At 42.4% G+C, this 15,750-nt stretch overlaps 1 protein-coding gene across 1 annotated transcript in view; it reads right to left on the bottom strand.

The window, feature by feature from the left end:
- Window positions 1-1,379: 1,379 nt before the first annotated feature.
- The window catches only part of Nphp3 (nephrocystin 3), a 41,136-nt gene continuing 26,765 nt past the window's right edge, over window positions 1,380-15,750 (bottom strand). Inside the window, exons 16-27 of the mRNA XM_034484347.2 lie at window positions 14,361-14,499; window positions 13,754-13,918; window positions 12,437-12,531; window positions 11,259-11,381; window positions 9,864-10,050; window positions 9,487-9,728; window positions 8,288-8,363; window positions 7,079-7,206; window positions 6,063-6,303; window positions 4,482-4,607; window positions 3,744-3,859; window positions 1,380-3,160 (exon numbers count right to left, since the gene is read on the bottom strand). Of these exons, the coding sequence (XP_034340238.1) occupies window positions 2,980-3,160; window positions 3,744-3,859; window positions 4,482-4,607; window positions 6,063-6,303; window positions 7,079-7,206; window positions 8,288-8,363; window positions 9,487-9,728; window positions 9,864-10,050; window positions 11,259-11,381; window positions 12,437-12,531; window positions 13,754-13,918; window positions 14,361-14,499 (1,819 nt within the window). The 3' untranslated portion in view covers window positions 1,380-2,979. The remainder of the gene's footprint in view (window positions 3,161-3,743; window positions 3,860-4,481; window positions 4,608-6,062; window positions 6,304-7,078; window positions 7,207-8,287; window positions 8,364-9,486; window positions 9,729-9,863; window positions 10,051-11,258; window positions 11,382-12,436; window positions 12,532-13,753; window positions 13,919-14,360; window positions 14,500-15,750) is intronic.

The raw sequence follows: 15,750 nt of genomic DNA, 5'->3' as shown, positions 1-15,750 counted from the left end.
CACCTGTGATCCAATAGTGTTCTCCCTGTAGTCTGCAGCCACAGAGACGGAGGGCCAGCAGGCAGTGGATGAGAATTCTCACATGGAGGTTCTAGAAGTTCGGCCGGATTTGTAAACACTATGGATCCAAACAAAGGCAAGCAGTCCCAACACCAACTTAAGCGACTCTAGAGTCTGGAGTCCAGATGGTAGTGAAGCCAATCACTTCTGTTTCTTACTGCTAGCTGTAAGATCTGTGTGGCTCTGATCAGATCTTTGGGTTTTCTTCTCATTCTCCCTGGATACCCACAAATGTAGACCCGTAGGAAAAGGCAATGACTTTATGTCAGAGAATCTTTGACCTCCTCAGATGACAATTTGGTTTGTCGTAATTCCCCTTTTGTATAGTACTGAAGACAAGTTAGAGCAAAATACGGTTCCTGCCAGTTGTTTATTATTAAGAGACTTGTCTGGAAAAGACCATTTTGCTGTGTGTGGGGGGAGGTGTATGTTAACATGAACACAATCTGAGAATCACATCTATGAACCAAGTATCTGTTAATGTGAGCATATCATACTGCTTGAGAATCACACATCTACGTACAAATGTCTGTTGCAGTTGCTCCTAGCATTCCCATGAAGGCAGAGGACACACTGTTAGTGCAATAAGTGGATAAAATAAGGATTTTATTATATACTAAATTTGGATATATATTTAGAGAAAAAAGAAATATATAATTTAGTGACCACCTCAGTTATGATTTGTACCCTAAAGTCATTAGATAACATTGCAGTTTCTAAAATATTTTGTATAATTCTCAAATCTAAGTTTTAGAAGAACAAAGAATAAATATGCTTATTTGAAGGTAAGAGTATTGGTCACAAATTATTTCTTAAAGTTTTTTTTTAAAGGTGGTTAACTTAATACTATACTTTTAGTGTATTAAATTAGTCATGAGACAGATTTTAAGCTTTGACATAATAGTTGTAAAAATCAATGTCTAATATGCTCATGAATTCTGTTATTTGTACCTTTCAGAGGGGGCAAACCCCAAAGACAGGTTATGGTCATACTTTAGCTTTTCATTTCCTCTGAGTCTCCCCCAAAAGGTGGAAGAAGAAAGCTTATTTTATCATGTCCTGTCTAATTTAACTTACCATAGTAGTGTGTAGACTTCAGCAATGCTTCCCAAACTCAAAGCTTTGGCAGGAGCGACCTGGCCACCTAGCTCTCGGGCTGCCTCTGAGCGGGCTCAGAGAGGGCCTCAAAGTCTGAACTGTAAGTAAGTTCTGGCTGGTGATGACACTGGTTTCTGAAACCCCAGGAGTTGGGTGACACTGGGCACACCCTGAGGTAACTAGAGTTCTTCAAGTTGAACAAACTATTGAGTAAACTTGGCCAATATTCAAGTCTGCTGAAATATGTTCAGTGTTTATTCTTAAATAATTATGCAAAATAGCCCTCTAGTACAGAGTGCAAAACCGAGAACTTGGAATTGCACTTTTATTTGAAAACAAATACATTTTTTATGCCTGTCATTTTTACAATAGTACATACTGAGATCTTAAAAGATTTAAAATTGTTGAAAATTTTTCTATAAATATACAAATAAAAACAATACCTAAAATGTGGCAACATTTATAAAGTCTATAAAAATATTTAATTTCCAGTATAAAAACAACTAACTGAGGTAAAGCAAGATTGATTTGAACCATTTACAGAAGAAATGGATTTGTCATGGCTTTTTGTGTACGCATGTGCTGAGGACTGAACCCAGGGTCCGATGTCTACTACTGCTGTGGCTTCAGCTCTACTTTTTAACTTTGTGTCACGGTCTCACTAGGGTGCCTAGGCTGGTCTTGAACTCACCCCATACTCTAAGCTAGTACTGACCTTGAGAATCTCCTGCCTCAGTCCATGAGTAGCTGGATTTTCAGACCTGTACCACAATAAGAGATCAGGATGGTAAAGAACCTGACATTTGTGGTTGCATGGATGCCATCAGACACTGCAGTACAGCACGGTGATAAACTTCCTGGAGACAGCACAGAAAGCAGAGGCTAAGTCAGCTTAGGGAAAAGGAAGGCTCAAAAGCAGAGCCAGCTGTGGTAGTATGTACCTGTGGTCCCAGCCTCAGGAGGCTGAGGAGGGATGATCAAGAGTTCATGGTCGTCCTGAGCTACAGAGATTCACAACAGGGTAAGAGGCTGGAGAGATAGCTCAGATGGTGAAGTGTCTGCCATGTAAGCATAAGGACCAGAATTCAAGCCCCAGAACCCACTTTAGAGAGCTGGGAGTAGAAATGGAAGCTTGTAATCCTGTCTCAGGAGGTGGAGGCAGGAGAATAGGTCACTAGGATGCTGGACAGGCAGTCAGTCTAGTTAAATGAGCACCAGGCCACTGAGACCCTGTCTCAAAAAGAAAGAGAAAAAAAAGTCAAGGTGGACAGCACCTGAGGAATGATACCCAAGGCTGACCTCTGACCTCCACAAGTTCATGCATGTGTGTGTACACATCCTCACACACAAATCCAGAAAAAGAAAAAAGAATTCCTATCTAGTTCGTTTCACTGAAGACTGTTCAGAGTTTTCATAAACATCCCCTTAGCCCTAGGAAGTTCTTTGAGGTAGAGAACTGGCTCAGAGGCCTGCTAGGAATCGATGAACGGCAGGTTGCTCTTGAGGGAGAAAAAGGACGGTGGATTTCTTAAACCATGGGATCCTGCCAGCTCTTGTTGCAGAGACCAAGCCATTCCTCACGCCATTGAGTGCTGATGTCTTCATCCTGGATCTCATCCCATAGGAAACAGGTTCTTTAATCAATTTAAACTTGACACAAGAATTCAGCGTAATCCAATACAACTTCATACAATACCAGTTAAATAACACTGCCTTATGTTGGAAGAAATGATTTTCTATAAAAAACATTAAGTTTTTGAGTTACAATGTTCCAGATGTTTAGTTGTTTTAGCCTGAAGTGTTCTGGCAAAGAACTGACAGTTAGCTTTGTCCTTGGGGAAGGAAAACGTTAGGAGAATGAGTTGTTTTAAAGAGACATGTGTCTCCACTTGATGACTGTCTTGAAGGAGCTTTTCCACCCAAAAGTGATGTCTCTGCTTCTTTTATTTCCATCGCCCTTTTGTACAGTTCAGCAGCCTTTTCAAAATTCCCTTCTTCATAGCTTTGAGAGGAAAAAACATGAGAGATGTTCTGCTGTTAACAAGAAGCTCTTGTTTCTAAGTAGCCATCCAAGGTACAGAAAAACAAGTTGCAACTAATTTGCCATTTCCACTGCACTCCTTTCTTTCTCCTCTAGTATATCCACTCAGGTAGACCAGTTAGCCAGAGTTCCCAAACTCCTCTATCTGTACTGTGGAACTTTTTGTCTCTCATGTGTGCACCATTAAAACCATGTTGTCATGGGTTTGGTAACAATGCTGTGTTGTTATCACCTGCATTCTGAGATGAACACACAGGAGTGAGCAAAACTCAACACACACCCAACTCGTCAGCTCTGAGGTTAGTAGGTAACCCTATCACCCCATAGGGTAAGTGCTGGTATAAGCCATCTTCACAATACACACCTCCAAAAAGTAAGCCTGCCTTCTCTCTGCTTCTGAATACCACTTGAGTATCCAAAGCTACACAAGACCAAAACAACTGCCCTCACTCCAAGGAAGACTGTTTTCAGGGATAAATATTTCATGCTGTTCTGTGTGGAGTCAAAGCTATCACATTTTGGGATAGATGAGAAAAGTTCTTACCTGAGCACAGCTAAATTTTTTAATGTTTCTCCAACTCGAGGATGCATCCGCCCCAAGCTATCTTCATAAATCTTTAATGCTCTTTCATATAGTGGCAGGGCTTCACTGTGCTTTTTCTTAATAAAAAAAAAAAAAAAGTAACAGTGCTCACTTAACATACAGTGTTTCTAAAATTAATATATTCTATACTGTTCTGACCTACTTTGGTAAGCACTTTGAAAACCTTAATATCCTTCTAAGAGATGCAAGGAAACATTATTTTATGGATAATTATAATGGGAGAAGCAAAAATAATAGAACATAAAAACTCTTAACTTTTAGACACAGTTCAGTAACAGTCTGACTCGATTCTATAATATAAGCACAAGCCTGCTTACTGCCTGGTGGGTACCCACACAGATGCTCTGAGACCAGCCTGATAACAGATATAAATAGATGACAGAGGTCTCAGAAGGTGGAAAGCAAACCTAGTTTGAACTCAGCAGTCAGCTGGTCTTCTACACTCAGAAAGGAACCAGCTTATAAATCTAACTTTAACAATGTTTGAAATATCTAAAAAGGAAGCATTAGCTGGTAAATAGCATTATATTTTCTTTACTATGCCATTAACTCACATATATCCATATATATAATACATATAAGATATATGATGTAGTAGATATTATATATAGAATTATATATGCATATATATTACATTCAGATCATTCCTTTGTAAACAGTTGAAAGGTAGATACTTACCATCTGGCTATGAAGGACTGCCAAGTTTACCAAGGCAGTAGCTACACTGGGGTGCTTTGGGCCAAAGGATTTCTGCCGAATTTCAACAGCCAATTCATACAGAGGTACAGCTTTGTCAACTCTTCCCTTAAAAACAAAAGCAAAATCTAACAAAATATTAAAGCAATAAATGGTCTCTGACCAGAGCTTCCTATAGAAACAAAGTATATTAAAGTTGCAGAATCATTTTCTATAGCTGGTCATGCCTATAGGCAACTGAAAATCCAATATGATACTTAAATGAAGCTGTTGGGAACACAGAGATTATCTGATAATTTGAACTTTATTTACTCATACGGTATTTCCAGTAAAAGAAAAGTCCAGTTGTAAAGGTCTTGTTCTTAACTCAAGGAGGCTTCCGAATAAATTCATGTCCCACCAACTGCCAAGTCCCCTGGGGGGAGGAGGGTTCCCTCATGATGTCTTTTAACTGAGAAGCTGGCCTGAAAGAACAGCATGTTCCCTTCTTATACATGACCTTCAGTTTTGTTCTGAACAGATAGAACAGTCCAAACTTTACTCCCATGGCAAAGAGCTGATATTTAATTGTAGACAAAGTAAGAGAAGAGTGGAATAAAATGTCAATTTTATAAAACAAACAAACAAACAAACAAGTTACTTTCCACAGCCCTGGCCACTGGGTGATTTGGTGTGTTTGGTTAACAGCAAGTAAAATACGGGGAATTTGAAAATTCCTGAGATACTATATAAACAAGATCTCATTCGTAATGTTGATAAAATGTTGTATTTGAATGAAACTCATTTGCAGTGTTGATGCTGAATTTGTGTAGGGCCATGAGAGGGGTCTTGGCTTTTGGTAGAAGCACTGGCTGAAAGTAGTCTGGAGACCCTGCAAGGGACTGGCATTCATTCCACCTTGCTCCCAGAATCCAGGCTCCTAACACATGTAATGGAATGCCATTAACCTGCTGCTGTTCAGTAGGGCAATACAGCTCTTCCCTAGAGGGCATGACTACAGGCCTCAGCCTCAAGAGATTTACATACTAATGAGATACCTGAAGGCCAGAGGACGTAGCCAATTAAGCATTCTTCTCCAGACCCTACCCCTTTCTCCGTCCCTATTTAACTCAGGTCTGCCCTGAGTTTCATGGGGGTGCACATCCAGATTCAACCATCATTTATCATGCCAATAAAGCTGTTTTGGAAACCCAAGGACTTTCTCTCGTGTCATTGGGACCACACCGTGAGGAACTGTGAAGGCCTTTAATGACTCTCTGTAGCCACGGCCGCAGTGCCTAACTTCCCGCCCGGAGGAACTTTCTGCATTTCCAGCCACACTACCCACAGATTTGTAGTTGAAATGTATTTTCAGAAAACCAAATCAGTATCTTAATTGAGTTAAGTCTGAAACAATAGATACCTTCATGTTCTCATTTGTTAGAAATTAAATACTTTATTTTAAAAAGCTCACCTGTAATATCCTCCCATGAGACAACAAACTAACCGGCTGGCAGCAGTCCTGGCCTCTCCTGTACATGTACATTATGAAGCACGCAGACACACACGGTGAAGTGTACTCACGGTTTTCTTATACAGGATTGCGAGATGCTTCACCGTGTAGGCCAGGGAAGGGTGGTCAGGAGCCAGTGCTCGTCTGCGGATATCCAGGGCTCGCTCGTACAGCTCTTCCGCTTTCTCATACTGCTTCTTCTCATTGCAGAGAGCTGCCAAGTTATTCAGGGACTGTGCGCAGTCTGGATGATCTGGCCCCAGAACCCGCTCCCTCATTTCCAAGGAACGCTTTAGAAACTGCTCTGCTGTCCTAGGAACAAAACCCCCAAATGCCTTAAGCAATTTGTTCTCTAGAAGTCAGAGTCCTAAGCCCTTAGTGATGTGGAGAACAGAAACAGTTTTATTCCTAGACACACTGAAATGAAGGATTCAGCCCAAATCCACCCCTCCTCCTTACCCCACCCTTCCCTTCCTTTGCTTCCCATGAGACATCTGCGTAATCGCTCAGTTCTCAACTCCATTTCTCCTACATTTTTGGAAACAGCCTTCCAAGGCCTTTCCAGTGGTCAGACTGTAGGCATTCGCTCTCTTTCCCTTAGGAGTCACTACCAAGTAACTGTTGGTAAAAGGAACTTAGGGGAAGCAGATGAAAAAGGTGTTGCATTTTTCTGAGACCTAAATGCACTTGTTTTCTAGACATCGGGAATGTAGATGTGATGTCTTTTCTAAGTAAACCAAAGGGTGAAAGCAGCTGACCCCCGCCAATTCTACTAGCTCCTCGCTGGTCTGAAGTTGCTTCTGTGGGTCTCATGTATAATGCCCACAATGACTCACTCGCTTTCTGTAACCATGAAGCCGTGCTAGGGAAGCTGCCGAGTAACGCTTAGCTTCAGAAGCAACGCGGAAAGGAAATGGTTACACAACATTAAATGTGTGAATGTTCATAACCCAAACAAAATAGGGAATTGGCAAAGGTTCCCCCCTCCCCCACAAACCCTGGACTTGACAGACAGGTAAAACAGCTTCCCACCAAAGAGGCATAGTGGATATTTAATATGAATCTCATTATAAGCCATGATACTCACTCGAGATTGTTTTGAAGGTAGTAGAGGACACCCAGTTCATTGAGGGTGCGGGCATTCTCAGGCTTGTCCTTGCCCAAGGTGAGCTCTTCCAGCTGCAGAGCCCGCCTGCGTAATAAGGCAAACCCGTACTGCAATAACAGAAACACAAGCCCTGAGTGCCAGCCTCGACTGGAGGCATATACTCTTGTCTTGACAAAAGGCTTTCTCTTTAATCTAGATAGCAGTTATTTTAAGTAACATACTGTCGATTTATGAGGGGCATGTGTGTTTATTTCTAAATGGAACCATATTCACAAATTCATTAAGCACTATCTTGTGAAAACCGATCATGATGTATTTTAGCAATGGTATATGTCAAAGGACTTCAAAAAAGACTAGGACCTAGCTCACTGATCTTTAACTCCAGCTGCACTCATACACATCAGGTCCTTCTGTATAGAGCAACTTATATTTATTGTTTTATAACCATGCATGCTTGCACACAGGTGCATGTGGAAGCCAGAGGGCACCTTCTGGTGTTGAACCTCAGTTGCTGCCCACTTTATTTTTACAATGGTGTCATTCACTGGGACCTGGGGGTCACTAATGAGGCTAGGAAAGTCACAGAGACCCCAGAGTTTGTACTTCCCCAGTGCTGGGATTGTAAGTGTGTCAGCATGGTGGCCTTTTCTATTTATTTATTTATTTATTTATTTATTTATTTATTTATTTATTTATTTAATGTGGAGGCTGGGAATCTAATTCAGACCCTCACGGTTGTGCAGCAGGCACTATATCAACTGACCATCTCAGTCCCATGGGTCCCCATAGCCAAACATGCTATATTTAGGTTTTTATCAGCAACTTAGGAACATTTGAAATGTTTGCTTGAGGGAAACAGTTCTTCCCCACCCGAATCTCATAGAAGATGTTATTAAACTTCTATGTCCTTTCCTAACTCTTCACAAAGACTCACAGTAGCCCGAAACAAGGTCTTCCAGAGTGTACCTTCAGCTGAGCTTTGTAACTCAAAAGCCCTCTGGGCTGACATGCTCTTCAATACCTCTCTCAAACTGCAATTATAAATAAAAGGAAGATGCCAACCAGTGCCTTTCTAGAAGTCGCTTAAAGCCTGAAGCGCTCCTGTGCAAGGTTTATGTGCTCATGATATTCAGACCTCATCTTCCCCTCAGGGTCAAGGGGCAACAGGAACGAACGGGCTCTCATTACCAGGTTGCCTTTTCTCCTTGTGGCTTGCTGACGAATTATAACTGATTTTTTCCTAAAATGTTCAGCTTGTTCATACCTTCAAAAAAAATGAGAGAAAAAGAGGGTAGGAAGAGGGAAAGTGGAGGGGAGGGGGAGGGAGAAAGAGAGAGAGAGAGAGAGAGAGAGAGAGAGAGAGAGAGAGAGAGAATGAATGGTCATGATTCAAGGGGCTACAAACACTGACACAGTGGTTCTGACTATCAAATACAACAGGAGGCTGGAGTGGCTCATGGAGCTCAAAGTGTCTGAGGAAACCCACACAGCTCTCTATAATGCTCACATTTAATTGTTTTAAACCGATTTCCTGCAGTCAGAGTCTCTAGCAGTCTAACTCAATGAACACCCCAATGTTTAGCTTGCAGTGGGCACCTTTTATCTGGACAGGCTAATTTTTGGTTAGCCATAAATGCAAAAATCTAGGCAAAACTAGTGTGAACCAGTACTTACAGAAGTTAAAAAGAAAAACTTTCAGGGAGTCTTCCTAACGGTAGAGGAAGAGAGAATTTCTGAGCGTGCAAGAGATGCCACTTAGTAGGTGCCCAGTAAGTGTGAAAGCTTTAAAAAGTGTGTTGTCTTCCTCATCTGGTATCAGGGACCACACCCAGGGCCATACACACGCTAGGCAAGTGCCCTGTTGCTGAGGTGTGCCCTCGCTTTGAAAGCCTTTTTACTGTACTCTGGATCAGCCAGTGTTTCCTACAAATGGTGTGTTGATATTTTAGGCTTCGTGGTTTGTGTCAAAACTAAGAAAACCTTGAAGCAGAGGCGACCATAGACAATATGCAAATAGAGAACATGGCTGGGAACCAGTAAAACCTTGTTGCCAAACCGGACTCGGCCACTAAGAATGGCTCGCTGTTCCTGTAGTAGTAACGTGTTCAGCGTTACAGTGATGAAGCCTGGTGGAAGAGCTCAAACTACATCACCTCAAAGCTCATGCTCCATCCCTCATGCATCTTCAATGAAAAAAAAAAAAAAAAACCTGGGAATTTTAATTTTCTTTGTGTATCCCATGAAGGAAGACCGGGAAATACCTTCTGACTGTGATGCGGAGGATTAGGAAAATAAACAGCCGCAAAGCAAAGCCTCCCATTCCTTCCATACATTAGAAACAGCCACTCGCTTCGTGAGATCCGAGGGTGAGTCCATCTAAGACTTACTTATTTTGCTTGTGGTACAAAGTCGCGAGCGCCTCAAGTTCCCGCGCAGCGAGCGGATGGTCTGCACCGTAAGCGTTTTCTGAGATCTCCAAGGCCTGTTTATACAGCTGCTCCGCCTCGCCGAACTTCTTCCACTGCACGTATACACCGGCCAGTTGGTGGAGGGACTGGGCTACCCTCGGGTGATCAGGATCTAAGGCTGTCTCCCGAATTTCTAGGGACCTCTGCAAAGGCACCACGGCCTGGGAACAAAGGCGCGAGAGAGGCTGATCAAAAGCAGCAACACCACAGATCTCAGCGCCCACAAACCTCCTGTCCTGGGAGGAGAGACGCGTAAGCATGGGGAGCCATCCTGCCTTTGGGTCCACTGAGGATACCTGACTGAGAAGTCCCAGGTCCTTCAGAAACCGGCCGAGGGTTTCATATAGGTCGGCGAGGCACAGCATGTTCTCCTTGCCTTCGCAGTTCTCATACTGCTTCAGTGACTCAAAGTACTCGGTCGCCATGGCACCTTTGTCTTTGCCAACAAACTGCCAGTAACTCAGCAACTCGGCGAAGTGTCCTCTGTTCCAACAGACAAGGTCAGCTTGATGGAAAACATACTTTAAAACTCTCAGTAAATGAAAATGCTGGAATTCCTTCCTACAGAGCCGTAGGCAGTTTATGCAGAGGCAAGTATTGCTCAGGGACAGTGAGGCCGGGCTTGCACTGCCATCCATCCCACTGCTCCTGGCTGGGGTGTCTGCAGCAGGCTGCCTGACCTCTCACCTCTCACCACTGTCTGTACAGAAGGGGTTACCAGCGCAACCTGCTGCTGTCTGAGTGCACAGCGCTCGGGAAGGCCTTTGCAATGCTGGCCGCTGTGGCTAAGCTCTTGCTTCGTCCCTGGTGCCTACTCACTGGAATCCCTGGTAGGCATTTTCATGCTCAAGTTAGCTTAGCTCACCTCCAAATCATTTTAAATGATGGGAATGAAGTAGCAGAAACTAGCGAAACAGGTTAGCTCCTATAGCATATCCACCTCGTGATTGCCCCGAGGAACTGGAGGGAAATGGAACCGTGTTCATTTACAGGTGATGTTTGCAGGAGGGTGAGAGAGATGCCACGCCAAAAGGCCAAATGTGAATCCACACGACTCATAGGCAGCTTACATGGGTCCAACAATGAAATCTGTGAGCGTGTGCTCTGGGGCAAATCAAATTATAGACTATTTTTAAATTTCTAAGTGAGGCAGAAAACAAACAAAAAATTCTTCCTGAGGCTTAGTAGGTGAGAAGTTGGGGGGAAAAAAAAGGCAGTTATGCCATCAACAAATTCAAATGTATCTAAAGAGGCAACAGAAGTAACATTGTAGAACAATGTTTACATTGACATTGAACTGGGTCAGATTCCACTGGGAACCCAGAATCTGGTTAGAAGTGACACTTGGGAGAGACCTGGCAGCCTGGAGAAGCTGAGGTTAGGAGTAATTTATCTGCACGATTTAAAACCTGCTTAACTGTAAGAATAAGCTATAATATTGCCCTGGGATCATTCTAGCTGATTTTTGAAAAGCAGCAATATACTTTCCCCCTGGACAAAGAAGATCTCATGACAATTTATAAACTGTCATGGAATTCACCCCCCCCCCCCGTTTATATTTCAGGTGCTACTGAAACTACTCTGATTTTAAAGTTTAAAACAATTCCATTTTGCCAGTGTTGTTAGGTAAAACAGCTAGCTGTTTAAATCTGTCCCTCCATGGAGAGAATGATCTAGAAGAGGCTGCAGACCTTTTGTAAAGGTTCTGAGACACGAAGAGGTTGAGGAGGCAGCTGTGCAGCCTTGGTTTGCTTCCCTGCTGCTGGAAGAGCCACGGGAGTTCATCTGCGATTCTCCAGGTCACTCTGTCCTGACTGCGAGAGGGAGGAGACCACACAGTGTGACCTTTGGCAACAGAGGCCTCCGATGGCTTCAGGAGACCACTGGAGGGAGACAAACACACTTAACCACTGTTTCTGACTCTAGTATAATCCAAAGCCGAGAAAGCTAGGCCAGTACCAGAAACATTTACATCCTCGCTGAGATAAGCCCCTGATACTTTAGACCAGACTCTTCCCAGGCTGATATGAGGAAGGAGATAGAACGTTGAAACATTGAAAGGCTTACGAGAGTGAAAGTCCCAGAATATTAAAGATGTTTTCCTAAGTGAAGGAAAAAAAAAGAAAAAAAAACCACAAACAAACAAACAAACAAACAAACAAAAACAAAAACAACAACCCCCAAAACAACCTTCAAAGGACCTGAATATACATACACAGAGATATGTGTGTGTCACAGAGATGTGTGTGTGTCTGAGAGAGCAAATGCACATGTGATATATTTTTTAAATTATTACATAGAATATAAATAAAGACAATAAATTGATCAATGTCATCTAAAGTGTCTTCTTTATCATAATAACAAAAGATTTCCATAAAATGGTATTTTGTTCTTGATATTAATATGGGATAAGGAAAGGATAAATTTCTTCAGGTAATAATTATGATCTTACTTTTTTTTCAGTACGTGGGATTGCATCTACAATTTGGCATATGCTATGCAGGCACTGGGCTACCTTCCCTGCTTGTATCTATCTATCTATCCATCCATCCATTCATCCATCTGTCCATCCGTCTGTCTATCTATCTATCTATCTATCTATCTATCTATCTATCTATCTATCATCTATCTATCTATCTAATGTTGAAATAGGGAAGATCTCTTTAAGCTTTGTAGGTTAGCCTTGAACTCACTCAGTAGCCCAGACAGATTTTAACTTGCAATCCTCCTGCCTCAGTCTGCCTAGTAACTGGTATCACAGGCATGTGCCACCTGACCTGGAAATTTACACTTCAACATATAAGCAAAGGAAAAGAAACAAGAACATAAAGGCAGGGTGTGTAGCAGAACAGGGGGGCACTGCTGATACCTGAGCTGTGAGGTAAAATAGTTAATTAGCTTTTGCCTATATGAAGAAACGAGGGCGGGGTCCTCCATGTACTCCAGCCTCACTGTTTCCCAGGCCTGGGAGAGGAAGAAAAGAATACAGATTCTATTAACTCACTATACATCTGACAGTGAATTTGCAAAAAGCACCGTATAATTCTTACATTTCTATAGTTATATAGTAGCAACAGCCCTACAGTGTTTTAAAATTTAAGATAAACTGATGTGATAAGTTTAGCTTAAGTGTGTTGAAAAGGTAACTCAAAAGAGCAAATTATATCCAAGTCGTATGTGACAGAGGGGCATGGCTGTGAAGTGACAAGCATTCAACAGTGACAGGTAGGATGCTGTGTTCTTGGGTGAGAGAATTCACACACAACTCAGTCATGGCGCTACATGAGACAGGGATTCTATTAGCCAGTCCTTTCTGAAGATTTACAAGGATGAGGCACATGGCAAGTCTGACACCTTCAAGGGCCATCCCCAGTCTCTTCACTTCCCTGGGACAACTTAGAATTCACCCAGCACTGGGCAGACCACTCCTGGACCAGGGAGAGTGGCCATAAAAAAGGCTGACTCTCATCTTGTTTGCATTCCCAGGAGGAAATTCCCTTTTTGATTTTGCTTCATATGTGTTGTGAATGGATTTAAAAAAAAAAAAAACAACAACATTATATGTGTAACATGTAACAGGACAGATAATCTCTTAATTTTTGTTTCTTTTGAGTTTTTGAGACTGGCTTCTTGCTATGTAGCCTAGGATGGCCGCAGATTCACTAAGGTCCTACCTCAGCCTCCCAGTACTGTAGGCAGGTGCCACCTGCACCTAGCTCCTCTTAATAACTCTTGTGGGTTTTGAGACATGCTCTCATACAGCCCAGGCTAGACTAGATAGCAGAGGCCAGTATTGACCTCCTGATCCTCCTGCCTCTACCTGCCAGGTACTGGGATAATGGTAGATCTGTGTCACTGAGCCTGGCTCCTTTTATTAAAGCGGAATCACACACTATTGTTAATTATAGAGACAACATGTTACGGCAGATCCTCAGAACTAAAGCATCTTGGTTACTAGCTGCTGCACGAAGGCACTCCCCATGCTTAGTGCTGGACAGGTTTCACATGCAATTTAAAGTCATTCCAAATAAATCGTAATGGCAAACTTTAGGTTTTGAGGTTAACATCTGAAATGTTTAAAATAACAGAGTGTAATATAGCATGGAATGCTACAGTGATACTTATACGTTAAAACAAAACAAAAAAAACCCCTTTTGATTAAAAAGACACTTGAAATAACATTTACCTGTAGATGGTGAAGCCTGAGCAGGCCACAGCTGTAAGTCAGCAGATGCATTTTGTGTAGACTGTGAATGATGGGGCTCAAAGAGCCCCAGGACATCTCTGGATACATCTCCATGAGCTCCGACTCACTCACGCCATTGTGACTAACATTGATGAGGCAGAGAATCTAGCAGGAGAACAGAGCACACAGGGACCACAGGCTACTTCAGAGACCACGCCCAAGGATTTCTGAAACTCTTTAACCCTTTTAATACTTATTGAGGTTTTACCCAGACTTTGCCTCAAGAAAAGAAAGTAGAAAAGCAACTGAGGAAGACATCCTGATGCCAGCTTCTGACCTTCACACATGTACACACCTGCAGGTACATTCCTCATATATAATCCTGTATATGCACGCAGATATCATATACACGGCAACTCGTGTGAACACACACACACACACACACACACACCCCTTAGCCAAAACACAAGGGAAAAAGGACAACTTTGCTCAACAAAATAGCAAAGCTTTTTATTCGCCTTAAAGTTCTAAGACAAGTTATCAATGGGAAAGAAGAAAAAGAAAAATGAAAAACGAAAAAGATCCCTGTGGGTTCAGGGCACTTCACCTGTGTCATCCACTCTTTATCCCTGTCACTTGGCATGGACTCCCGGACATGGTGGAGAACGAGTCTGTACAGTGACACCGTATCCTGACACTGCAGGCACCGACGAAGGGTTTCAGCTAAGCGGCCCGCTCTCCCGGCACTGTGGGAATTGAGAACAGGCTGAATTTCATGCAGATTGCCAATGTCTGTGAAGAATCTAGAGCACACAAAACAATGACCTCTATTTTTTGTGCTACAACTCATAATGGGAATTCAATAAAAATACAGAAAGATGATAGTATTCTGAGGCTGCTGGAGCAATTTGGCTTATTTTATTATATCATTTAATTCATTTCAATAGACACGTGCTGACAGTTAATTTATGTCAAGCAATTAGTGTTCACTGTGGATTATAAAAACAAGTAAGGGTTGGCTCTTAGCTTCTAGCATGCCACTTTCTGCAGGATACAGGGAATAACAAGGAGTACTCTTAGCCATTCATACCAAAATTGTACAGAGCCAGGATTTTGAGAACACCAGGGTAAACTAAAGAAATTCGGAAAACAAGCCAGGGCTGGTAGTTCAAGTGTGTAACCCTAGCTATTGGGGTGGAGGTGGGGGCAAAGCAGGGACATTCCAAGTTTAAGACTTGCCTAGGGTACAGAGTGAGCTCAGCCCCACAACTTAGTGAGAAACCACCTCAGAGGTGTGATGTTCGCCAGGCATGCACAGCACTACAGGCTCAGGCCTATGTACAGCAAAATAAATAAACTGGGTACATGCAGATGACATACATGCACACTCACAGACATCACACAAGAACAGGGGACACAGCTTAGCAGCAGAACGCTCACCGTTGCCTAGCCTTGGGTCCAATCTTTAGCAAAAAGACCAAACCAAACATACAATATAACAACTCCACTGCACAAAAGTGTCTTTTTAAAATATAGAAATGGTCCATAGTCCCTAAGATAAATTCTTATAAAAACTTGATATAAAAAAAAAAACAAATAGTCCAATTTAAAAAAATGAGGTACAGATCTAAACAGAGAAGTCTCAGTAGAGGAAACTCAAATGGCTGAGAAACACTTAAAGAAATGTTCAACGTCCTGTCCTTAGACATCAGAGAGACACAAATCAAAACTACTTCGAGTCTATTATAAACCTGTCAGAATGACTAAAATAAAAACACAAGTTACAGCTCACGCTGGTGAGGATGTGGAGCAACGGGAACACTCCTCCATTGCTGGTGGGAGTGCACCCTTGTACAACCACTATGGAAATCAGTATGGCAGCTCCTCAGAAAGATGAGAATCAATCCAGCTATGTCACTCACTCTTGGGCATATCCGCAAAGGACACTTCACCCTACCACAAGGATACTTGCTCAACAGTGTCCATTGCTGCTCTAT

Source organism: Arvicanthis niloticus, chromosome 21 (genome assembly GCF_011762505.2).
Source record: "Arvicanthis niloticus isolate mArvNil1 chromosome 21, mArvNil1.pat.X, whole genome shotgun sequence".
Classification (NCBI taxonomy): domain Eukaryota; kingdom Metazoa; phylum Chordata; class Mammalia; order Rodentia; family Muridae; genus Arvicanthis; species Arvicanthis niloticus.
This window is presented reverse-complemented; position numbering and strand designations above follow the sequence as displayed.